This window comes from Oreochromis aureus, linkage group 18 (assembly GCF_013358895.1).
Source record: "Oreochromis aureus strain Israel breed Guangdong linkage group 18, ZZ_aureus, whole genome shotgun sequence".
NCBI classification, from domain to species: domain Eukaryota; kingdom Metazoa; phylum Chordata; class Actinopteri; order Cichliformes; family Cichlidae; genus Oreochromis; species Oreochromis aureus.
The window spans coordinates 8,532,927-8,558,606 of record NC_052959.1 but is presented as its reverse complement, the minus strand read 5'-3'; the positions used below and the strand labels follow the sequence as shown (position 1 = coordinate 8,558,606).

The 25,680-nt window shown below is 41.4% G+C and overlaps 1 protein-coding gene across 5 annotated transcripts in view; it reads left to right on the top strand.

Annotated features, from left to right (window-relative positions):
• Positions 1-25,680, top strand: part of tnk2b (tyrosine kinase, non-receptor, 2b) — a 58,575-nt gene that overhangs the window by 23,420 nt on the left and 9,475 nt on the right. For 2 of the 5 annotated variants that reach the window (XM_031732788.2, XM_031732771.2), the window contains exons 1-12: positions 12,767-13,327; positions 16,468-16,645; positions 17,892-17,962; positions 20,219-20,488; positions 20,704-20,856; positions 21,072-21,235; positions 22,165-22,284; positions 22,541-22,667; positions 22,784-22,930; positions 23,133-23,227; positions 25,040-25,234; positions 25,478-25,569. In XM_031732788.2, the coding sequence (XP_031588648.1) occupies positions 13,265-13,327; positions 16,468-16,645; positions 17,892-17,962; positions 20,219-20,488; positions 20,704-20,856; positions 21,072-21,235; positions 22,165-22,284; positions 22,541-22,667; positions 22,784-22,930; positions 23,133-23,227; positions 25,040-25,234; positions 25,478-25,569 (1,675 nt within the window). In that variant the 5' untranslated portion in view covers positions 12,767-13,264. Of the gene's footprint in view, positions 1-3,623; positions 3,851-12,766; positions 13,328-16,467; positions 16,646-17,891; positions 17,963-20,218; positions 20,489-20,703; positions 20,857-21,071; positions 21,236-22,164; positions 22,285-22,540; positions 22,668-22,783; positions 22,931-23,132; positions 23,228-25,039; positions 25,235-25,477; positions 25,570-25,680 lie in introns of those variants that run through there. The other 3 variants (XM_031732761.2, XM_031732779.2, XM_031732795.2) reach the window with 3 other exon arrangements.

Below are 25,680 nucleotides of genomic sequence, written 5' to 3'. Positions count from 1 at the left end.
GGCTACAAACAGATTTTTAAAATTCAGATTGGTGCTGAATAATATTTTCACTGCGACTGTTGCCCTTCGGTCTTATCAGGCTGTGGAGCAGCCTATAACTGAGTGTGTTAACTTCATCAGGGGGCAGCTGGTGGGCAGCAGTGACCCGGTGTAACACCGCAGCTCAGCACCGCTCCATTTATCATGGCCTCAATTCACCGCAGATCCCTTCTGTTTTCTCGTCTCTCCTGCGGCTCATCTTTTCTTTTCTTTCACCGTCTCTTACTTTGGACAGTTTATGCAGTTAAACATTTCAGATAAAGAGCTTTACAAAGGTATCTGCTGTTACTCAGCAGTGCAGTATTGTTTATACTGCACTGTACGGTTTTGTATTTCGTTCTGTATGCCTACACGTTTCACATGATTCGAGAAAGTTAGAAACTGAATGGACAAATGTATCATTGGACACTTTAAAAAGAGAAATACACTGAGGGAGGGCTCACTGTATGACCCCATTTCAAAATGTGCACTTCAGCGCTCTGTGAAAGTCTGCATGGAAAAATTGTTTAGGAATTTTAGAAAAATGTGTATCAAAGTAAAACATGCTTAAAAAAATCAGATTCATAACTAAATGGTAACTGCAGTCTGAGTTTCTTGTGGAAACTATGGATGCCTGCTTGTTGTCAACCCAAGGTTTGAAAATCCAATACCCAGAGTGGGTATTAATTCAGTGTATGCTGCGTTGCTTAGTTTAACTTCTATAAAAACACCATTGAAGCACAGTTTTAGAGAAGCCTGTGCTGCCATACATCTTTCTTTCAGGGCAGGCTTTCTGTACTTTAGGAAAACAAACACACCGGCATGTATTGCAGGAGTTGGCATCTGGATGCTAAATTGACCTCCATCCATTCCAGACCGTCATTCCAGACCAATTCCCAGGCTCTGAACGGCTAAGCAGTTAAAATCCTCACTTTCAAAACTACAGCAGCTGGTAACCTCAGTTCTCAAATACGTGCAGAATGTTGTTAAGATCATAGGCAATGCAACACTGTGAACCTCACCCCACCCCGTCATGACTATTTAAAAAAAATGTTGTTGGCCATTAAGGTTGAAAGCTCTTGAGATTTGCGTCTAAAAATCTGATCCTGGTTACTCCACTAAAAGTAAATTTATATAAAGAGGGTTCATTTAAGATTGAGCTGTAAGAGGGATGGAATAATAAAACACGAAACACGAATCCATAGCAGGGGTAAAAGAGGAGAGGTCAGCATGTACTGCTAGAGTATGAGTTGATATTACTGCCCTATAAATACCCTAAAAACCTGGACACAGTAGGTGTCTGTGGACCTGTTTTCTAGTAAATGCAGAATCGCTGACCTACAGTGTGTGTAGCTGTGTGTAGCTGTGTATTATGAATGCGTGCATCCAAATCGTATCACTTACATTTGTAGAAATAATTATGCGCAAACCATGTGTTTCTTTAGAGGCGGACGCATATCACAGCTGATAATTGATTTTATATTCAGTTTGTCTCTTCCAGCAATAATGGAAATGACATAATCGAGATAAAAGGATTATTCTGTAATTTTTTTCTAATGCGAGTGAGGTAAGCCACGACATTTTGGATTTAGATTTTGAGCGAGAAACAAGAATTTAAAAAAAAAAAGAAAAGAAAATTGACAAATTCTAACTTTAAAAAGTGCTGATGTCTTGGTGACGTCAATATTGACCAAAATAATAATTTTTTAACTTTAATTACGTAGTCTTGCTGCTTTTGTTCCACTGCTGTGTTGTGTTGCGTGCCTCTCAAATTTGTGGAAGTCTGCTTCCGGAGGACCAGATCACAGAACGGAGGAAAGGTGGAGGAATGAGAGCAAGAAATGAATGTTGTGCAGTGGGCCGCAAATAACTGGCCTAAGGACATCAACAGGACTGGAGTGGAGTCGGAGATGGAGAAGAGAGCGAGAGGAGGCAAAACAAAAGAGGGGCGAGTGTTAAGGATATGAAAGTGGAAGGAATAAAGAGTGACATGGACTGAGGGGAGGAGGAGATCATGCATGCGTAAACAAATACTCTGTGCTTGTCCCAGAGTGCTTTAAAGATTTTTTTTTTTCCTCAATGGCGTCAGTTGGAGCGATGGGGAAGTGTCGTGTGTGTGTGTACACAGACGCACATGCGTTGTTCTTTTATTCTATTTTCCTCTTCACCCAGATGTCCACACAGCAAGGTCCAGATGGCTTGGATGTCCTCTATACTGGAGAGCTTTATACACACAAACACAGACAAAGCAGCATGGCCATGTTTTTCTCCCTCTCAGAGGGAAGATTAACTCTCCTCATTAGGGCTCCCTCAGCCTCTCCACCTCTCGCCTGACACTCTCCTCCCCCTCCCTTTCCTGTTGGCTTGACTCATCCTCATTGGCTGCTTTTATCAGGACCACTGCTGAGTGGATCGCCGTGGCTACAGGACACGGGAGCGGGGAGGAGGTGGGATGGGTTGATGTTGCCACGGTAATAGAAGAGGCGACCCCTCGCCAAATCATCGAGTGGGGAAAAAAAAGTGGAAGCGTGTGGAAAGCGGGTTAGAGGGTTAGGGCTCGAAAGGAGAGGAGGGGGGAAAAACAATAACAACAGGCGAGGGATTAGGCATCGACCGAGCAATCAGGAAGTCCATTTAGGACAAAGCAGAGTCCAAAATGCTCCCAGACTTCAGTCGGCATCGTTAGAGCCGAGCCGCCGGAATGAATAAAAAGCACACAAAGAAGGAAGGAGCTAATTCAGGTGAAAAATGAAAGACGTCACCCGGACGACCGCTGCCACTGCTTGCTGTGATTTTTCACTGTCGATGAGTAAGAGGAGGTAAGCTGGTCATGGTAGTGCCTGGGGCATGGAAATGGAAACGGAGAGCGCCGTCGCTGGATATGAGGAGCATGCGTCAGCATTAAGGCAGGGTGAACAAGAGTCAGAGAGAGAGAGAGAGAGAGAGAGAGGCAAGCAGTGACAGCAGAGATGAGCACAACTGAGCACGAGAGAGAGATTGAGGTTAGAAGCTGATGTGAGGATACAAGCGGAGCCTGTTAGACTTTTCACCTTCTGTGCCACACCTTGGCTTCATCCTCCTAACACTCCCTCCTCTTGACTGCAGCAGCTCCCAGGACCCAGGCTGGAATTTCATTGTCTGAGGGACAATAATCATCACTGAATGATTTCTGAATGATCCTTTTCACACCCCAGAAGCTTCTTAATGCTGCTGACATATGAAAAGGACAGACCGTTCAAGAGGATTGCCTTCTCTATATCTTCTCAAAAGAGGAGCTACTCCTGCCTGCACAAGCTGAATTGAGTTATTCATTCTGTATTAAGAATTATTGTTTGCAGATTATCAGCACAATTACACTTCTGAAAACTGTTTCCATGAAGATCAGCAGCTTTGTTTTCAGAGACTAGTCAGTTCCTGTCACAAAGGTGTGAAAATGATGAACTCAATGTCCGTCCATTTTAAACGAATGCTGACTCAACCTAAACGATGAAGACAATGAAGGTGGTATTACTGGATGCAGGAGTGACAGCAGAGTTAGCAGAGTAATAAGACGTATTGTGCCAGGCGTTGCGGAATAATGCAACGCTGCTCCGTGAACGACGCCCAGAATATCGCACTTGTCTTCCTGCATGGACGTCGAAGCGAGCTGACTGACCGACTGAGTGTGTGGGCTGCTCACTGGACTGGAGCAGCAGCTATTTGAGGACACATAGCACCCGAACAGGTACCGGCTGGGTCTCAGAACTCCACCATGGGGGAGACAGCAGAATACCAGAGACTGCAGGAGACGACAGAGTCGGATTACCAAAGGCTGCCTAGTGATGATGAAGAGGTAGAGCTGTACAGTTCCCTTTATTTTACAGTAGTAGGTAATAGTAGGTAATGGACTAATTTCAGCCGGCAGTATGAACCTGGGAAAGGGAAATGAAATGATGATTTATGGTTTCGTAGGTGTCTCTGTATTTAAAATCATTGCCATTGTGAGCATGTATCTTGTCTTGTTCAGTGTCACATTGGCCGTGTCATGTCCACAACACTTTGGTGAATGTACACAGCTGTTTTCCTGTGACATGACTTTCACTCCTCAGTCAGTGTCTGGCCGGGTTTCCCGACATTTAAGCATCCTTTTTCCCTTTGTGTCAGTTTGCGTACTGATGGATTAGCAGCACCCGATCAGGTGATCAAGGTGGTCCATCATTTTTAGTGTTAAATAATGTGGAAAATTTATAAGCTTTTTTTCTTTCTTCCCCCAAACAGACTCTTTGACACGTCAGAGCATAAGGGGTAAAAAAAGACAGGTGTAAATACTGGATGCCGTTAAGTTTACTTTAGTTTCAGTGGCATTGCTTGTGCGTGTTCATTGTCACACTATCCCGGCTTGCTGAAACACAATATTACAACGGCCATTGTTCTTAGTAACACCTGTGGCAAGACATACGTCTGCTGAGGGGAAAAAAGTCTGGTTGGATTGTGCAAACATAACTCCACTTCATAGATCTCCCAAAGTGCTCATTCATCTGTCAGACAGTACTACCTCTTTTACCCATGTATGTCAGTAGCGCCCTGCTCAGCCACCACGTACCCACGCACGGCACTTCTCGCCCACACACGAGGCGAGTTATTGCATGCAGAGCCATGAGGTCACTGATGAAGTGCTTCAGAATGAGGTTGGTGAGAGGCAAACTATGACATTTTATACCCTCCCACCTATTCTGCAAAGCCACACACAAACACACACACACATTATTTCACAAATGCTGTGAAGGCCCGACTTTTTTTTGTTGTTTTGTTTGGCTTTTAGGCTGGCCATTTAATTTCCACATCAAACCATTATGAAGCATCTCTGTCGCCTTTTTTTTAATGTTTTCACCATCAGAAGAAAGTGTGTAGAATCACTGAAAACGGAGCTAGATAAATAAATTCACCAGGTCGGTAATTCACTGTTTTACCCTTTTTTTGTAGAGCTGTTGTAAACTGAATAGTTTCAACAGTCTGCAAGTGCATTAGATGTCAGGGGTGTGTGTTGCTGTCACGTTTAGGCTGGAATAGATAATTTAAAATTCAGATTTGGCTTAAAAAAACAAGAAAAAACTGTCTGGTGTGAAATATACAATGTTGATAGTTTGGTCTTGGCTGTATTTTCAGTGTGATTAAAATGTGGCTAAAGCAGTTATTACTGGTAACTAAAACTAATTTTGAAAAAACAGATAAAAGTACAATAAAAGTAAAAATTGGACTTAAAAAACCCTGAAACGTATTGTGAATAATAATAAATAAACAAAACAATACAGTTTTATTTATATAGCACATTTAAAAACCTGAAGGCACACCAAAGTGCTTCACAGTAATACGGAGAAACAACATAAGTCAATAACAGAGTACAGATCGGGCACTAGCACAGACAGAATGGAGGCACTAATAGACCAGAAGAGTTAAGTAAAATAGGTGTCAAACCTCAATACAGGAGGAAGGTCAGATCGTGAATACAAAATATCTACTAAGAAGATAAAAACAGCAGTAAAATTAATAATAAAATAATACATTTAATAAAAAGTTTAAAAAGGGTATTAACTGGTCAGGAAAGCCAGGTTAAATAAGTATGCTTTCAATCTTGATTTAAAGGATTGGACAGAGTCCGAGGCACGAATAGAAGCAGGGAGGCTATTCCAAAGATTGGGTGCAGCTGAGGCAAAGGCACGATCGCCTCTGCTCTTCAGTCTAAACTTAGGTCTAAAACATACGGGAAATGTTAAGTCTTTGTTCATTTGGTCAAATTTGTTCTCTGTAACTATTTATATATAAAATATTTGAAACTGGGATATGTAAGCTGCCTACACAATGTTTCTTTTTGTGTTTCTTTTTATACAATTTTTACTGTAATGTGTATTCTAGAATTCTTAAAGTTAGACTGTAACAAAGTAAACAAAATAAATATCAAAAACTAATAAAAGCTTAACTGAAATGTGTAATTTCTACCATTAATTGTAAAAATGAAACAAGAAAAAAAGAAATTAATTCAAAATTAAAAAAAAAAAATCAAAATTTAAACAAAAAACTAAACACAAATTGAAAATATGTAAAAAAAAAAAAATTGCCTGAACAGAGTGATTTCACTATTGGTGAGAATTACAATTTGAACTTTTTCAAAATGAAGGATGTAATTTTTTATGTATTTATTTATTTATTTTTACTAATTTACTTATTATGCTTGTTTAAACATTTTATGGTAGCTCGTGTTTAAATTGAATTGTGTTCAAATTTGACTCACTACTGCTGCTACTTAAAGCAACGCCCTGCCCTGGTCTTCCCCGGCATGCACTGGGTTTCAGCCCTCCGGGACCTGCTGTTGATAAGCAAATATAGGGAGAAGATAAATGAATGTGTAGATCTGTGCGGCAGTTTAAATGTCATACTGTCCTGTGTGTGTTGAGGATCTGTGTGCTAGTTGAGCAGAGTTGAACCGATGGACGCTGCAGCTGTTGTGCTCTGTTTGGGGCTGAATCAGATCAGTCTCCTTCCACAGCTGCAGCTTTGTGCTGAATACAGCGGTTTTTCTAGGGTTAGCTTTCAGCGCCACAGCCTGCAGCTGCCTCATCTTATTCTGAAACTGGCTGAAAAACACTTAAGGGTAGATGTATCGGCGTGTATGGAAAATACTAGAAATACTTATTGTGTTATTAGAGTGACCATTTTATTCTCCACACAGATATGTTATGGATGTTTTTCCCCCTGTGGAGGATGAAGGGATTAGCGGGCAAGCCTTATCTGAAAATGATGAATTTGTGTCGGCCATGAGTATGGCTAGGCGTCCTCTGTGTTTGGAATAATATGAATGTAATAAATAATTTCTTTTGATTGAGCTACCTGCTGTGATAGATTTTTGGGTTCAATCATTTCATTCATGATATTTGATATTTATTTTAATGGCCCCTCCTTCTCCCTCTTAACCTGTTTTAAGGGATGAAAGGAAGGATTGCTCAGTATGGGTGTAATTCATTGTTTTGTGGGGGTTGTTTTTACAGTCTGGCATTATGCATATTAGGTCAAGCTACCAAAACAACATTTGTTGACAAAACACAGCACATATGTTCCTGAAAACTGGAAGTGATGACCTGGAAGCAGGCCACTGGCATCCAGAGCTCTCATCTTTCTCATAATCGGTTCATGGGCACATTAACGCCCACAGCCTCATACCGCCTCTCCCCTCCTGACTTTGTGAGTGATGAGTTCCTGTGGACGGTAAAGGGATTTAAGGAAAACGTAAAAGCCAGACCTTGGGAGATAGTTGCTATCTGTGACATCAGGAATGATGGATCTCTGTGTGTCTGTGCATGCTGTCCTCTGTCAGAGGCATTGTTTTTGTGTGTTTGTGTAGATATTGTGCTAGCACAATTTCCAAAAAGATGTAGTTCTACTACTCCTCCTTCTTCACTCTGCATTTTTGGCACTCGGCCCCCAAACCACAGATTGATGTTTTGTTACCAAAATGTTGGAACTTAGTTTAGAAATACACTGGTGCCCAGTAAGCTAGCTTAATTCCCAACATAGTGCCTCAGGATGAATCCAGTCGGTGTGCATGCCTTTGCACGCCTTCCTGTATACAGTGAGCATCATATTACAGAATCTACAAGTGTGTGTGTGTGTGTGTGTATGTATGTGTGTGTGTACCTGTTTAGACATCTTTGTGGGGACCAACAGCCACTAGTCAGCACAAAGTGCCTGTCCTCAAGAGTTTGAAGGCATTTTAAAGACTCAAAATGTAGTTTTAGTGTCACAGTTACAATTAGGTTATGGTTAGGTGGAGGCTAGTGTTAGGCAAACATTTTTGATGGTTAGGGTTAGGGTAAGCGGCTGGGGAAACATTATGTCAATTAGATGTCCTCACTAAGATATCAAAACGAAAATGTGTGTGTGCGTGTGTGTGCGTGTGTGTTTCAGCACTGTAACATAATAGAGCTCACAGCCTTTTGTTCTTCATAATCTTATTAGCTAGAAAGGTCCTAATCTGATGTCTGGTCATGGTAATATAATCTTCACGGTCAAACATTTAACTTGGGCTTTATAGTATTAGTGTCCTTTTGTAAAGCCACTCAGACTACTTTGTGCATGCATGCGAGGTCAGAGAGCAGTCTTAATGTAAGGCTAGTAGCAGTAAATCTTTAAAAAGAAAAAAAATCCAAACAGTTTTATCTAATTGAATAAATTTCATTGATCTTGATAAACGGGTGACATTTAGCCTATCCGCAAATGAGTTGCTGTGCAAATCAGCACCTGAGCTGCGGGCTTATACATTCATATTTCCTGCATATCGTATTTCCTTTTGTATTCTGGTTTTGGTGCAATTTGATGTGGCCATGCTAGTGTTGTTCCTAGAAAATTAGACATGTACTTCCTTCAGGGTCGTCACCACAGGTGATCAGGTTATTGTGATGTGATATATGTAGGTCTTGTGTGGAAAAAGACGCCATGTAAAAGTTTATTTAGCTAACTTTCACTTTCTACTTTAGCTTTATTACCATGAACATTGCACAGTGGTGTATTTTGAACCAAACTATGGCGTAAACCAAACCTCAGTCAAACCAAACAGACAGTGAAAACTGAGAAAAAAAAATCAAGAAAATCAACCAGTTATCAACTGACATTAGGTGTTTACTAAACTATCAGCAACTGATTTTATATCAACTGATGAATGAAAATTAAAAAAATAAAGAAGAGATGGGGGAAAAAAACATCTGATGAGTGTTGATGTTGCATAGATTGTTCACCAGAGGGCACTCTGCAACGTCGCTATGGCACCAAGCATGTATGGACGCCCAACCAACCAGTTGATCTGAGCAGTGTAAATGAGTAAGCAACTACACAAAATAAGTGCGATGGAAATCTGTTTGTTTTGTTTGTATGAGGGGGAAAAAAATACTGGCCAATATATCAAAATATCACATGTTTAAGTCACTAAATATTGGTATTGTTTGACACAAATGCCATCACGATAGTCATTTTGTGACTTACTGTAACTACACGGTAATGTCGATAGTGCCCTGGTTTTAAATGTTATCTGGTTCTGATTTTAAAAAAATGACCATAGTTTTCATCCAATTCATCCAAACTGAGATTTCAGCTTGTTAACTTGAAATTTTGAGGTACCTAAATTGAAATTTCAAGATATTTACAATTTGGACTTTTCTTCACTTTCAACATTTGAATCCTAATTAACTCTTGACCTTATTAAGTGAGACTTTTCTCGTTATTTCAGCAAGCCAAAAAAAAAAAAAATTGATAATACATTTTTGTCTTAATCACCAGCCACTAGTTGTCAAGACACCTCGAGGCATGGTAAAATGGGCTGTTTTTCTCTGAGGACTTTAGTTGGATTTTGTTGCCACTGGTATTAAACTGGCCCCACATAACCAGAATGGCAACTGATAAAAGTTTGTGTGAGTAGTGTAATCCCAAAGTCCTTTTAGAGTGGAAAAACAAATGCTTGTCACACACAGAGCAATGAAGACCCTTCTTATTAAGATTTGGTGCCCCCTAGTGGTCATATGGCAACAATACATATTGACTTATGTTAATCGTATTGCTCTAATCTCCTTAGTCAGGAGGCAGCTGACGGCTCTCTGACACATTCCTTCCACAGATTTCTAGCAAAGCATCAGCTGAACTTGGATATTTGATGGTACTCTACACAAACGCTGCATTATCACACACACAGCTTCAGTTTCACTAAACTGACACACTGGTGTCGCCATATTTCCTCTCCTTTTTATCCTGGCCTATCTCTTTATTTTTTTTAAATTCTTTAATTACAAAAATGTAATTAATAATGAGTCCTGTTTGAAGTGGTTTAAAGCTATTGTTTTGTTCACCTTCATTACTGTTAATCAATCCAACACACACACACACACACACACACACACACACACACACACACACACACACACACACACACACACACACACAAAAGGAACTGATAATTGTTCAGTGTTGTTCCTTTTGATGAATTAATGGAACACATTTTTAAAAAATCCAGTTATGTTAGTAACGTCCTTCTTTGTCCTGCTGCTGATTTTCAGGAATGTGGGCTATTTCATAACATCTGTTTCACAGTCTTGTGAGTTACATAAGTGCTCCAAAGCAAACATTACTTCCTTATTCATCATATCACTGAGGCTAACTTTACTGTGACCGATTCTATATTGGTATCTATTAAAATACATCAGCTCACAGCTGGCTGATGCAAAAATCTGAATAGTCTAGGGAGGTAGTTATGATATTAATGGGTCTACGTAATCCTTATGATTCTGGATGCTTGACTCCTATAGTAACTATAATATACTTTAATGCAATGCTGTCAAACAAAAGCAATAGAGACTTTGTAAACTAAGAAATCCAAACGGACGGCATTGGGAATTTTAGGCTGTTCTACTTAAATAAAAAAGTTTGGTATCCTTAGTCGACTTGTGTTAAGGTGATGACCATGACCTGCAACTTTCCACCTGTGTGGGGGCTTTGTGGATTTATTTAATTACACATCACGTTACATCCGAATTTCCAGCAGGATACAGTAGGCCATGTTCTCTTAAAGTTTTGGCTGACGTCATTCGGATCCCTCTCCATGTGGGCAAGGGGCACAGTAAAGAAACTCCAATGTGGATATCATCAGCTAGCACACTGTTCCCTGTGTTGATAACAGTATGGCCTGCCTTTGCCTGGCTGACTTCATTGAATCTATTATAACGTCACTCTAAAGTGAGGGAATTTGTTCACTTACACATTACAGTTAAAAATAATAATTTTTAAAAATCAAAACATTCGAATAAAGTCTGGCATTTAGACAGCTGATTAAAGTACACAAACTACACAAATAAATTGGTATGCGAACTCATGCTGCACAGCATCACCCGACTATCACAAATGCCTGTTTTCCCGTCTCTGATTAAACTCCAATACTTCATGATCAAACATCAAGTATTGGAGTTTTTATTTCCACCCCATAGCACCTCTGCCTGCTCACCTTCTGTCCACCCTTAGTCTGGTAAACACAGAACTTCCTAATTCAAAGCAGAAGTGTGTGGTAGTAAATGAAAGCGAGAGTGAGACGAGGGAGCATTATAAAAAACAAACTAGTGAAAAGGGAACAGCTAAGTCAAAGTGTGGATTGATAGGTAGACTTATGAAAAACAGCACAGCGAGCGAAAGAAGGGGGAGGAGGAGTGGCGAAATCGGAAAGGCAAAAGTTTAATAATATCTGCCTGCGGAGGCAGATGTGGCTTATTGCTGCCATTGGTCTGAAAAACAGCCGCTACGGGTTTGTTTATAGTCAGCGTGGTGGAAGAGAGATAACATTTTTAGAGGATTAGAGGCAGGAAATAAAAGGCAGTACCAAATAAAGAAGAAAATGCAAGAGTTTGGCCAGATCCTCAGGGATAAAGAGGAGGGACAGAAGGAGGCATGGGAGTGAAAGAGAAGGGATTAATGATGGAGTGAAGGATAGGGAGGAAAAGGGTGATGGCTGGAGTTTTAGTCAGCGCAAAAAAGACGTCACAGTGACAGAAAAGGAGTGTGCGAGTTTACCGCGGTTAAGTGACCTGAGCAGGTCTTGTGTAATCATAATTATAATCACGTGTTTTTTTTTTCTTCACTATTACTGTAAACTATTAGTCATCCACTAACAGATATCTGTAAACCTGTTTTGCACATTGTGTGGTTCATACCTCAGAAATTATTCATACACTATTTCATTGTCTGAATGATCCTGGTGGTTAATGATTGGTGCTTGAAGTATGCTTCTGGGTTTGTTAAGAAGATGCTCTTACACAATGCGCTGGTTATAAGTGATTTAAGATCATAACAAATAGATGTAAAATGAAACTTGAAAAAATATATAGTAGGAAAATCTACTGTTAAATCATAGAGATATTGATTGCCATTCAACAATAGATTTCAGTGACAGTTGAAAAAATATTACACTAAGCAGGTTGGGAAATTCTGCAAGGCAACAGAGGGAGAAGCTGAAAGAGCGCTTGGGGTGTGTGTGTGTGTGTGTGTGTGTGTGTGTGTGTGTGTGTGTGTGTGTGTGTGTGTGTGTGTGTGTGTGTGTGTGTGTGTGTGTGTGTGTGTGTGTGTGTGTGTGTGTGTGTGTGTGTCTTTGGGAGGTTGCATCACAGGAAACAAGCTCCCCGTCCTGCAGTTGAATGTGACCCTTTGGCCCTGGATCAAATGCTCCTCCGGGCTGAATACCATGAAGCCTCTGTCCTCTGCACCACGCTCTGCTCTGCACTGCACGGACGGCAGGAGGAGGAGGGTGGGAGGAGGAGGGTGGGGGGTGGGGGGGTCAGGACAGATAGGGTGAGGAGTGGAGTTGCAGGAGGGGGCAGGCTAAAGGGGTAGAGAAAATTTGGCTGATGCAGAAGTGAGAATTATAAACAGTCAACATGAAGCTCAAGCACATATGCTACCTGTAAACAAATGCAGACTGGCCCCCCTCCCTCCCCCCGCAGGCAGACATGCATGTTTTTAAAGCCTAAAAAGTGGAGCCGGAGACGCCGACTCTGGCTCGTCTGTTTGTGCTGCCGAGGGGATTGAATCGGGCAGAAGACGCTCCTATTTTTAGTCCCATGCGCGATGGAGGGATCGAAAAGCAAACAGACAGTATATGCACAGGCAAAGCAGAGAGAGCGAGACGGGGGGAGAGAGAGAGAGAGAGAGAGAGAGAGGCAGTGAAAGGAAGGGAGGAAGAAGGAGTGACTTATTTGTGAAGTTCTGCAAGTTTGGATGACTGGTTCATTGCTGTCTGAGGAGGGCACATGGCTGGACTTGGGCAGAGGGCAGAGCTGGGAGGCTTTCTCTGCTAGAAGCAGCAGCTTCCATTCGCTCTCCAGCCTTCTTTCCTAATATTACAAGCCAGTTTGAGTTCTCTTCTGCATTCTTAAGTGCTACATAAATGCCTCTTTGACTTCTTGTGGGGAGCTGAAGCAGTAGAAGGGGCTTAGAGGAGGATTGCCCCGCCATGGAATGCTGTAGATTTGCGTGCAGGGTTTCAGGAAGTTTTTCTTCCCCCTCTCGGGTTCATAGGTTTGGGTCCGGATCCAAAAAGTTTGTGCGCTTCTTAGAATTCCCTCAGAGATTCAAACCAGGGGTGCTGTGGCTCTGGTAATGATTTAAAGGACAAGCAGCAACCACGGGCCATTTAAACGTGTATGCACTTTATTTGCACCTACATTCATCCCAGACGAAGGAATTCAGGATGCGACGCTTTGACAAGCTGAAAAAGACATTCCCCTTCCTGGCACGCTTTCACGTATATCGAGTAAGTCTGCTCTGCTGGATTGTCTACTCTCCATATTCCACTGAGGGGATATCTTCTTTAGCATGACATGGATGCTTGTAACTATAGTCAGAGTCATGTGGTTTAATCAGTTGTTAGAATACATGAATCATGAATATGGTATGGTGGAGGTCAGTTGTCTGTAACTCTCCGTGTGTGTGTGTGTGTGTGTGTGTGTGTGTGTGTGTGTGTGTGTGTGTGTGTGTGTGTGTGTGTGTGGACTCTCCAGCTGGTCTGAGGCTCTCCTCTGGAATGGTTGTTATTGCAGCAGGATGTGAGAGCAGAACCGATTTAACACAGGACATGATTTTGGCCAGAAGGTGTGTGTGTGTGTGTGTGTACGTGTACGTGCACCTGTGTGAATATCAGCACCACCTTGAGGAATTCGTTCAGGCCAAAAGCATTTCTCAGCAGGGACACCATGTTGTTTCTCTGCATCTAAATTCCTGCATCCCTCATTCATTTCTCTTTGTTTTCCTGCCTGTTTGGTTGTTTTCAATATTTTTTGAAGTAAACACTAAGCTTGGACAGTTTAGTGCAAACAGGCTTAGCTTCTTAATCTGCCAGCATTTCATGATGCTTCTTTAAAATATGGTGAAATGAAGGAAACTATATAGATCACTAGTTATGGATTTCTAGCCCTGGTTGGATTCCTCAGAGTCTTAACGGAAGTCATTTCTAACGGTTGGGATGCAGCATTTCTTTCAAGTTTAACCTCACATCTTCAAAATGTACTTTTTCTGCTTCCTACTTTAGGAGAAGTTAAGCTGGTGAAGATTCAGGGTGTATCAAAAAGAATCACCTTAATTCAAAAGGCTATATGTTTCAAAGTAATGGACAAAGAAGCTTGTGGTAAATCCTAAAATGCATGTAAAGTTTTACATACAAAACTTGCATCGTTTACAAGTGCTCAGTGTGTCCCCAACCAGATACACGGCACACATCAATATGATAACTCGTCCCAACAACCACGTGAATCTTTTAAGTCCTCGCTTTCTACCAGTACATGTTTCAACCGTTACCAGTAAACAGCTGCGGATTTAAAGCACTTTAAAGTCAGATGATTCTTTTTGATACACCCTGTATAAAGCTCTTTCTTAACCACCTATATTAATTGTATCAAAGCTTATTTCTATGAATGTGTCTCAGGAAAAAAAAACCCAACATGCCTTAATGGGTTTATAATTTGGTTGCTTGTGGGCCGACAAATAGAAGCGCTTCATCTCCTTGATTTTGACCCCTCATGCCTCAAATGACACTGCCATGAAATGAGGCCCAAGAGAAAGCTGACTTGCGTCTTTGGCACCGTCCAGAGAAATAGCATTCTTTCTTCAGCGCTGACTGCTGCTGGGGAAGATTGTAAAGGATGAGGTGGGCTTGTTTTCATGGAAAAATGAAAGGATTAAATGAAAAATCATTTGTGTCTTGTTTGGGAAAACTTTTGCGTCAAACTCTTAATAGCACGTCTGCCACTGGCACAGCTTAACCCGCAGTGGACCAGCCAAAAGGGCCGTTGGATCATCTTTCTCAGGATAAGAGTCAGGCATGATGTAGCAAAATGCAAAATATGGAGATGGATTCAAATGACAGCAGCTCTAGTTAATCCTAAAACCACAGGCACTACTGTCACTGGAGACGCGAGAATGTTTCCTGGCTTACCAGTGTAGGTAGTTAATTGTCTGGTTGTACTGTTTTACTTCTTGTTTTCAACAAACAGGAGGATTTCAAAGATAACTTCAAAGAATGTTCTCAAAGTGGGACTTTAAGTGGACTCCTGTGGTTTCAGAAAGACAGCTGACCCATTTTTATGGTTATAGGAATGAATCTGTATCAGGATACAAACATCTGCCATAACCATTGGGGACTGAGCCCTCCCAGTAAATTGACCTCAGTCAGACCTCACATCTAAAATTCCTGGAAAATACAGAACAGCTCACTCTGAAAAGACATAGTAGATTTAGGGATAGATTTAGGGATTAGTCATATACAGGCTTTATTTTATGGCCCACCATTAGAAGTGTGTGTGTGTGTGTGTGTGTGTGTGTGTGTGTGTGTGTGTGTGTGTGTGTGTGTGTGTGTGTGTGTGTGTATGTGATCTTGAGCTTCTCAGGCCAGAGTCATTAAGTAATAGGAAATGACCTCTAACCAAGTCCCTCAGGAAGTTTAAATGGCAGCGAGCAAGGAAGCAGTGACCTTTGTGACACTGTTCTCTGGACCTCGTAACCTCGCCTTTGCCAGCACAGGAAGTTCCTCATTCGCCGAGTCTAAATACTAATCAGTGGAGTGACCCCTCCAGCCAGAGCACCCATCGTAAAGTTTTGTCTGCCTTTATGTGCGGATTAGGAATGTTTCTCTTTTTCCGTGTGTGTGTTGTTCAGCTTGGTTTACAAGTTTACTTCCTTAAAGTTCTGAGCAGGTGTAGCTGTTCTCCAGCAAAGCTGTTTACTGTCTGACTTTACTGTTTGATTCTAAATTGAACTTGCATCAGTTTGACACGATAGTCCTGTGAAGAAGCCCATCAAGATTTAGGTTTCTGGTTATGTTAAATGGATGATTTTTGTTTTTACGTTAAAGATTGATGGGCTGACTCGGTGTTGTGTGATGAAACCGTTTCGGGGCCATGTCTGGCTTTTCACTGACACGTTTGGACATCAGTTTTGCATAATTATTTCTTGTATCACTCTTCTTGTTTTTTGTTTTTTTTGGCACATTCATGTCTGAGCAGTCTACAGCAAGTCAGCCAAAAACAACTTTATTTGTTTTGAGCTTCAGTTAATTGAAGACTAAGTGGTTTGTTGACCCCACAGTGACATCAAATTGCAGTGAAAATGACTGTTTTCATTGTTTTTATCCTTTGATAAGTAGCTTATGCTACAGTATGCTTGCCGCTTTAGCCCCCTTGATCTTGAGTTTGTGACTTGATTTTTATAAGCAATAGGCTGTTAATGATTTAGTTAAGAGGGAACTGGCTCTGAGCTCAGTTTCCTCTCTTTCTCTGTTTGTTGCTGACTGACTTCCTTTTTGAGTGTATTTTATGGATTTTGGAGCATGCACTCGGAAAAGTGTTGAATGACTATTGAATGGGCTTAACTCCTCTGTGTGTGTCTTTGTATTTTTATCAGAAACTGGGCAGCAGCATGCAATGTGAGGAAGGGACCGAATGGTTGCTGGAACTGCTGATGGAAGTGCAGCTGCAGCAGTACTTCTTACGGATCCGAGATGACCTTAATGTCACGCGGCTGTCGCACTTTGACTACGTCAAGAATGAAGACCTGGAGAAAATCGGCATGGGTCGACCTGGTGAGACACAATACCTGTGTGTTTTTGTCAGTGAGTGAATGAGAGAACCGCAGTTTTGTTTTGCCAAAGAAGCTCATCCAGATGTTCATTTGGCATGTCTCTCTTGTGTGTTTAAATTTGTAGTCCTACTAGTGGCTTCCAGTGTTAGATACTTTTAGTATAAATGTTCCTTATTCAAAGGAAAAATCCTACGGACTTTATCTCCTCTTTGTCCAATGATTTGTGACCTAAAAATGAACTACATCCCCATCAGCTTCAGTTTGACTTTTAGTTTTAGTGCTAATTAGCAAATGTTGTAACTCTTTCATGCTAAATTCAGATGCTGAATATATTTAACATACATTATAAGTCTTAAAATATTGATGTTGGCACTGCCTTTGTTACCAGGCTGTAGACTGTAGAAGTAGATATTAGCTTTTAGCTCAGAGCAGTGGTTTAATGTAGCTAGATATCTGAAAGCATGGCTGTTGTTTAGTGGCTTGTTTTTATCAACTCTTTCAAGACTGGAAATGAGCACGAGACACAGAATTTCTGATTCCAGATAGTAAATCATTATTTATGATATGACATCTTCTCTGCTCATGTGTTATAATTCCTAATAAAGCAGTACTGGCCTTTCATAGCTTAATGAGCAATTTTTATATTTATGATGACTTTTATTCTCTGTATGCATCTATACATAGCCTTGAGTATGACTCTTGTGTTCAGTAATGGATGGCACTGTGTCATTTGGCTCACCCTTGATGTTGCTTGAACAAATCCTGCGTCACTAATGCACTTAATGTCATTACAAAGTCACAATTTGTAATTAGGTACAGTGAGAGTGGATATTAAAGTGTCAGATCTTTTGTCTGCGGTGTGTATAAAGTGGATCACAGCAGAATTGTTCTAAATCCAGTTACCAAAGCCCTCAGGGCCTGTGCTTCACAGCCGCTTAAGACTAATTACACCCACTTCGTATGCTCATATATTCCCTCACATGTCTCTCCACTGCACAGCTCACTGCTCTCTGGGGTTTTAATATCTTTTCTTCTTCCTCCTTCCCTTTGCTTTTTGCTCTTTGTCTCATTACATATCAAAGCTGGGTGTTTGGTTTTCTTCCTGTTGTGGTAAATGTGTTGAAATTCATTATGGCATACCCTTCTTTCGCTCAGATTCCTCCTGATGGATCCTTAAGCAGTTGCAGTCCTCATTTGAATGACTTGCCACTGACCCATTGCCTCTTTTTGTTTCTTCTTGACCGCAGGGCAGAGAAGACTGTGGGAGGCCGTGAAAAGGAGGAAAGCCATGTGCAAGCGCAAGTCCTGGATGAGCAAGGTGACAGACATAGACGAGCACAGCGCGCATCAGAACTCAGTATGGTGCACGGTATATTTGGCAGTATGTCGCCACTGTGGAATCCGTCTGGGTGTAACAGTGTGGATACATGACCACAGTAACCTGCGCCCTCCGCGCAGATATGATCAGCACCCCCTGAATGAATTCTGGCATCATTATGTTGTAATCTGAGGGAAAGATGTTAACATAGTCGTATGTGCTTAAAAGCAGCCTTTAACTTAATACTGCCTGTTAGTAGTGCAGAGGTTTTAAATCGACCACAAACATCCGTGATTGTGGTGAGGTGTGAATTGTCAAATGTTTGCATGTGTTGTTAAGAGAAAATTTCCTTTACTGAATCAATTAGCACATTGTTTTTTTTAGACCTGCGATGATTATAGGAGAATTTATTATTTTTTATATAAAGAGTAATTTTTCTCCAGAGGACACACGAGGAGGGCAAGTGAGTCCATATTCAGATATAAACATACACACATTTGCAAGGCTATTTTTGCTAGGACATTCATTTACATTGCATTCCCTAGCTCCTAACCCTAAACTGAACCATGCCAGGTTAACTGCCTTAGCCTAACCTAAGCCTAATCCTAACCTTACACTTGGCCCATAAAAAGGCCCTTTTAAGCAAGGACCAGCTAAAAAGACCTAATCTTCCAAAATGTCCTCAGTGTAAGGCTCCAAAACTGAAAGTAGTTCTCATAAAGATAGTGGGACACACACACACACACACACACACATCCCGTCACAACGGGCTGAGGAAGCAGATTACTCTATCTGAGGATAGTGCCAGAGGCGGAAGCAGACAGGTGTAATTATAGATGGCAAACACCGTCCTGTGAGAACCACGGCTACACACAGCCAACACATGCGCACCCACACAACTGTGACGGCTTCTCCTCAGTATTCCTTCTCGACGGTTAATTCCTTTGAGTATTTGCATCAGCACGTGTATTACATACCTCGCAGTTTTTGTGTCTTTTAATTACCCTTTGACTCTTTTATTAAAGGAAAGTGAAGAAGTAACTTAAAGCAAAAAAACTCTGTCTCTTTAAGGGGAATTTAATAAGACAGCATTTTGTGAATGCAGCTTGAGCCGAATCTGTGTGTCACCGACTCTTATGACTCCACTCGTGTGTGATTGTGTGTGTGTGTGTGTTTATGGGTCTGTGTGTGCGCGCCATAGTCAGAATTATTTGAATATCCAGCCCTCTATTTGAAACGAACTAACCACACCGTGACCACACAGAGGTGGTGTCTTTCAAAAAAGGTCTGCAGCATTATGTCATGTCTGGTCCAGTGTGAATGTGAAACCACATACCGCTTGCTACTGTTTATATCCAGCCAGTCAAATATGTTTGGCACCAGATATTCATTGACACCTCTTTTTTACTGATGACATAATTTCTGAGTACTGACCTTATGTTCACGAGCCAATAAGAGATGTTTTTAAGTGAATCCGACATCACTGATTTGATATGTAATGTAGTATTTGTGTTACCAGCGTAGGAGAGGCTGTTCTAGTGTTTTATCTGACATGTTATCGGCTTGATTTCATCCCTGCTAGCTAATATCACCACCAGTTTCTGTGAACTCCTATTTTGGTAAACAGTCTAATTCAAGTCCTCTAAACAAAGGTTTCCCTTGGTGGCGCCAAACGGCACACATATTTTTATGGGTTCGGATTTAGGAGACTGGGAATGAATCATTAACACACATGGACACACACACAGAAATGCAGGCATACAAACATAAGCACACAGAGCCATTCAGGTCACTTAATCTAATAGGACTTCTTAATGAGTACTTCCTAACAGCTAAGTTATTCCTGCTGTGTTGTTAGTACTTAAGCCAAGAGGCAGGAAATTTCTAAGTATTTTGTGTGTGTGCAAAAACATGTGTGCTCATGTTAGTACATGTGCATGGAATTTTATTTACTTTTTCCACAAACTGCATAATGTTTCCTTTATGTGTAAGATATGACCTCGCTGCACACACAAGAACTTGCAGTAATGGTTTTGAGACTGCTTGTCAGACTCTCACCATGGCATGAGTATGCTTTCCAACCACCTGCTCCTCATGTTGCACACATTACACAGATTATACATACATAGAAAAAGGGGGAACCAGGATGTAGAATGTTGCTGTTTATGCAAAATGTTAAATTATGCTCATATTTTTATGCTCTAGTGCCCCTCTCTCTGCTTTCACACTTCTTCATTTTCATCTGTTTCTCTCCAGGTTTTTAGTGGTAAACGTCCAGATGGAGGAGACGTGCCCCAGCAGGGTCAACCGGCTTCCTCGTTTCGTAAGCTGTCTCCCACACCACCTCTGGGCGTCGGGGAGGGAGTCCTAGTCACGCAGCCCAGTGGTGGCGCTCTCCTCGATGGGCAGCAGCAGGGTCTGACCTGCCTCATCCCAGAGAAGGACTTGACGCTGTTTGAGAAGCTGGGTGACGGCTCATTTGGGGTCGTGAAGAGGGGAGAGTGGTTGACACCTGCGGGGAAGGTGGTGAGGAGGCATATTGTTATACAATTTATCCACATCTTTTGCATGAAACATGTCGCTTGTTTGCATCTTGTGCAGGAACAGATAAAAGCAGGTGCATGAATGTTTTTTCTTTTTCTTTTGTATTTTTAATGGGATTTTTATCAGAACTTTTTAGACACTTTTTTTAGAGTATGAGGAGAAGCAGAATCTGATGTTTGAACTCATCATTTTTTTAGCTGAACGTGGCCGTGAAGTGTCTAAAGACAGATGTGCTCAGCCAGCCCGACGCTCTGGAGGATTTCATCTGCGAGGTCAACGTCATGCACTCGCTGGACCATCAAAACCTGATCCGCCTCTACGGTGTGGTGCTCACACACCCAATGAAGATGGTAGTGGACACACAGAAATGCACACGCACAGGGAGAAATATACAGACAGATAAATGCGAGTGCACATAACCGTTTACAGTAGCTGCTTTAACTCGCGGCCGATATCCTCTGTGTACACTTGCCACATATGCAAATGTGAAAGGACAAAAGAAGCTTTGAGTTTGTCCGTTCTTTTCACCCATGCTCTATTTCTCTTTTTCACCTGCATGCTGTAGGTGACTGAACTGGCACCTCTCGGTTCTCTGCTGGAGCGTTTGCGCTGCGTTCGTCCTCAAGGCCCAGTGTTGATCCACACTCTGTGTCAGTATGCTGTGCAGGTGGCTTGTGGCATGGCTTATCTGGAGCAGAGGAGGTTCATCCACAGGGACCTGGCAGCGAGGTAGGGTGCAGAGCTTTGGTAGAGGCAAAAAAAAAAGGTCAAAAACTACTGAAAAAAATACATTCAGGAATAATTTTTCTGCTGTGGTGAATTATTTATATTGCCTCTCCTATTCCTCCACCCAGAAATTTACAGGCCATTAACAGGAGACTTGGCCCATAAGCACAATGAGTCACTGGCTGGCTGGAAGCACTGGGTGGTCCAAGTTCTTGGTCTTGCCCAAATTAGACACTTTCACTTAAGTGCTGACACTATGTAGAGGTCTGGGGAAAAACCTTAATGGCCGGTACAAATGAGTCACTTTACCAGTTAAAGCTGTAATAAAAGGGTAATGACTACACACAGCTGCTGCGTGAAGGTTTGCTGAGCTCTCTGGGCACGCACTGTATCCTGTACGCTGGAAGCTTTCCGAGATAAAGATCTGCTGACTTTCTAACACACCAAAAAGTTCATAACAGATAAATCTCTTTATCTGTTATGGCACACCATTTAAGCTGCTTTAGCCTGTCCATAAGACCTAATCAGTGACTTGTCATATCTGTCACTAACGCCTTGCTGTTTCTCTTCCTGCCTCTGGCTATCATGTCTGCACATGGAAGGACAGGGAGGTCCCTGAACAGACCCAAACTACTAGAAATAACAGTTCTCTTTACATATTAGTAGATCTAACTAAAATATTTATTTACTTGTAAATGAGTTTAATCTTTTTAGTCATGCTCAGTCTCAATAGATGCTACATCTGCAGTCTTGTGCTTGGCCTATCAGTAAAATGCATATGGACCAAGTCTCCTCTACAATAATTATTGAAATAGTTATTATTAAGAACATTCGTTCTACATGTAGAAGAGTTCATTCATTTAGTGTTTTCCAGCTTGAAGGTTCATTTTAGGATTTCCAGCTAATTGTTAACATCACCACCCTGTCTGCAGGAACATCCTGCTGGCCGCGGCTCACAGAGTGAAGATTGGTGACTTTGGCCTGATGAGGGCGCTGCCTAACAACCACGAGCACTATGTCATGCAGGAGCATCGCAAGGTCCCCTTTGCATGGTGGGTGGAATAACGCAGTAGCTTGAGCTGTTATTTGATGTGCGACTGAACTCATTTCATTGTTGCTTTGTTATTAAAACTCTCAGCCAAGGCAGAATTTAGAAATCAGTTTTTTCAAAATAAGAATGAAAAACAAATCCTTCTCTATCAGAGTCGCACCAGGGAAACACCCCATTTAATGCCCTACTCCACACTTGTGCTCAGACTGTGCACAGCTGGTTTATAGACTGTAGTGTATTGTTTTTCCATGTTACAGGTGTGCCCCAGAGAGTTTAAAGACCAGAACCTTCTCCCATGCAACAGACACTTGGATGTTTGGAGTCACCCTCTGGGAGATGTTCACACATGGTCAGGAGCCTTGGCTGGGTCTTAATGGTAGTCAGGTAAACACACAAAAAGGATCAACAAAAACTGCTTTTAAAATTCTGAAGCCAAAATACATAAATTTGCTCATATATGCAGTGATATATATACCGTAGCTGTACTCTTTTGTCTTTAGATTCTCCATAAGATTGATAAAGAGGGTGAACGCCTCCCTAAGCCAGAGGATTGTCCACAGGATATCTATAACGTCATGCTGCAGTGCTGGGCTCAGAAACCTGATGACAGACCAACTTTTGTTGCTCTACGCGAGTTCCTGCTCGAGGTGGCGTTAGCAGTCATTTAACCATTGCTCTAGGATTTAAGCATGCATGTTTTCTACATTCATGTAACTTCTCTTCTGTCATCATGTTGTCATTATATAAATTTACCTTTAGCGCCACCTAGTGGTGCTATTTCAAAGCAAAAAGTGGACAGGCTGCTTATAATATCTGTTATATTTTTTTTGTCTTTGTCTCTTTTTTCAGTCTATGCCTACAGACATGTGTGCTCTCCAGGACTTTGATGAGCCTGACAAACTCCAGATCCAGGTCGATGACATTATCACCATCATAGAGGGGAGGTGGGTGATAAAAGGTCTTAAAATAATAATTAAACCGACACATCAGGGGCGATTCTAGGTTCAGACTTGCAGGGGGGTCTCAGCTCCCAATCATAATGGATTGCTGTGTAATTAATAATGATGGAATGTGCTGTTTGCAAATTTAATCAACCCTTTTCACATTTGCAGACCTCAGTTGAATTGGATAAACGTTACAATGGGATCTTCAAAAGCAACCTAATTAGTTGGGGGACCTATTGTTATGTGTGACAATAATTCAGAGTAAACAATCAGAGTTTCCAATCTTTTCCACATGTTTTAGGGTGCAGCCTTTAGTTATCAAACTCGATACAAAGGCTAAGTCATTAAAGAACTTAAAGAACCATTTGTGGCAAAGCAGAAAAGATGAAAAACATGCAAAAAAAAATTTCAGCCTCTTAACAACATAGAGGCAGTCCACCAACTCATCAAGCACTCATTCAGTACAGACACTGGAAAATCACGCTGCCAGTCCATAGACCTGTAAACAAAGCAAACTGCCAATAGCTATTTTATATTAAAGTTTCTGAATTAATATAAACCCTCATTTATTAAGCAGACTCAGCACACAGCATCATATATCAATATGCTCTCTTTTGAATGTCCACTGGCATGTTTTAAGTGCTACTTTGTGAAAAATAGCATTTGATATTGCTCCCTCATTCTTGCGGTTCTTCTACAATCGCTGTCTTTTCTCTCCCCAGCCTCCTCACTCAACTAGAAACTAGAAAATGACAAAAATATAATCTTATAATAATTATTATATCAGGCACAGACAACAGGAAAACACTGCTTAGTTATGTGAAAAGAGAAGCGTTATCATTTTTGGTGAATTTGACTACATGTCCACTCTTACCTGTTTCTTTTTGCTCTCTTTGCTTCGTCCTGCTCTCTCCCTCTCTAGCCTCTCTCAGTCTTTGTGCCGTCACCCAAAAGTTAAATGTTACAGTGAATAAAAGACAAACTGATCTACATGATCCATATCAGTTTATAGCAATATTCAAAATGAATACAGGCCGCTGCTGGACATAGACAGGTAATATCCTTTTGACTTGCTGTCACCTGGATCTGACGCTGTACTGTAAACTAACACTGAAGCCCAATTTGACTAGAATAGGAAAAGAAATATTTAACAAAGTAAAATAATAAAGTACAGCAGCTCCTGATATACCAGCAGACTAGTGAATCAGAAGGTTAAAATGAGCTAATAATCTCTAGTTTAAGCTACATTATCTTACACTGGACATAAAACCTGTTTTTATTCTATCCTGTACTGTTATAAATAGACAGATAGACATTTGCAGATAATTCCAGAAAATAATACTAAAATATGCTATTATTAGTTCTATTAATATTTTTAGGGGTGCTCTGATTAAATTTGGGTGTGACTGAGAACCCCCAAAATGGGTCTAAACTAACCTGTGCAACATACCAACCCCACTACTGATAAATATTGTCTTGAATGCAAACACAGTGCAGTGCACTGAGGAGTGTGCAAGGCTGCACTTTGGAGTCCTCCCACAGTCCAAAGACGTGTTTGTTTATCAGCAAGTCTACATTGCTCGCGGGTGTGAATGTGAGCGTGAATGCATCTGTCTCTGTATGTCAAGGTTTTACCCCATCTGCCACTCAGTGTCAGCTGGTACCAGCTGCAACCCCCACATTCACCTCCAACAGATGGGCCCGTAGCTAATGCAAGGGTGGTGTGGGCTGGAAAAAAAACCAACCTCTCAATGTCAAAAGTGGCAGTCTACTTTCATACCCAATAAAATTATCTGCCCTAATATGTTTCAGGGCAGAGAATTATTGGTGGCGAGGTCAAAATAAGCGCACCCTTAAGGTCGGGCAGTTCCCCAGGAATGTGGTGACTTCTGTAGCAGGGTTGTCTGCGCACGACATCAGCCGTCCACTCAAGAACAGCTTCATCCACACAGGACATGGAGACACCAACCCCCATCGCTGCTGGGGCTTCCCTGACAGGATCGATGAGTAAGGAACAGCTTTTGAAGCTCAGTTTGATTATTAAATGGATGTGAAATGGCATTTACATCATGCATCTAGTGATGTTTTAAATGGTCTTTCTGTTGGGTTGTAGTGATAGTAAGCACTCACCAATAGATGGCACTAGCGGGCTTTTTTTTTTGCAACGTGATTGTACAGCACCTGCTGTGTGTTAGTTATATGCATTTCACTGATGTTTCCTGCATTAAAATGTCTCATTCTTGCCGACAGTTTGTACCTCGGGAATCCCATGGATCCTCCTGACGTTCTGGGCTTGGACCTCAGTGCTGCACAGCCCACACAGTTAGCAGGACGAGCTAAAAGTGAGTGAAAGAGCTCTTTATAGAAATGTATACCTGTATAATGTATAACTGTTTCAAAACGTTTGCCTCAATACCTCTTCAGTTCAGTGACAGACTGAGCAGATGATCATA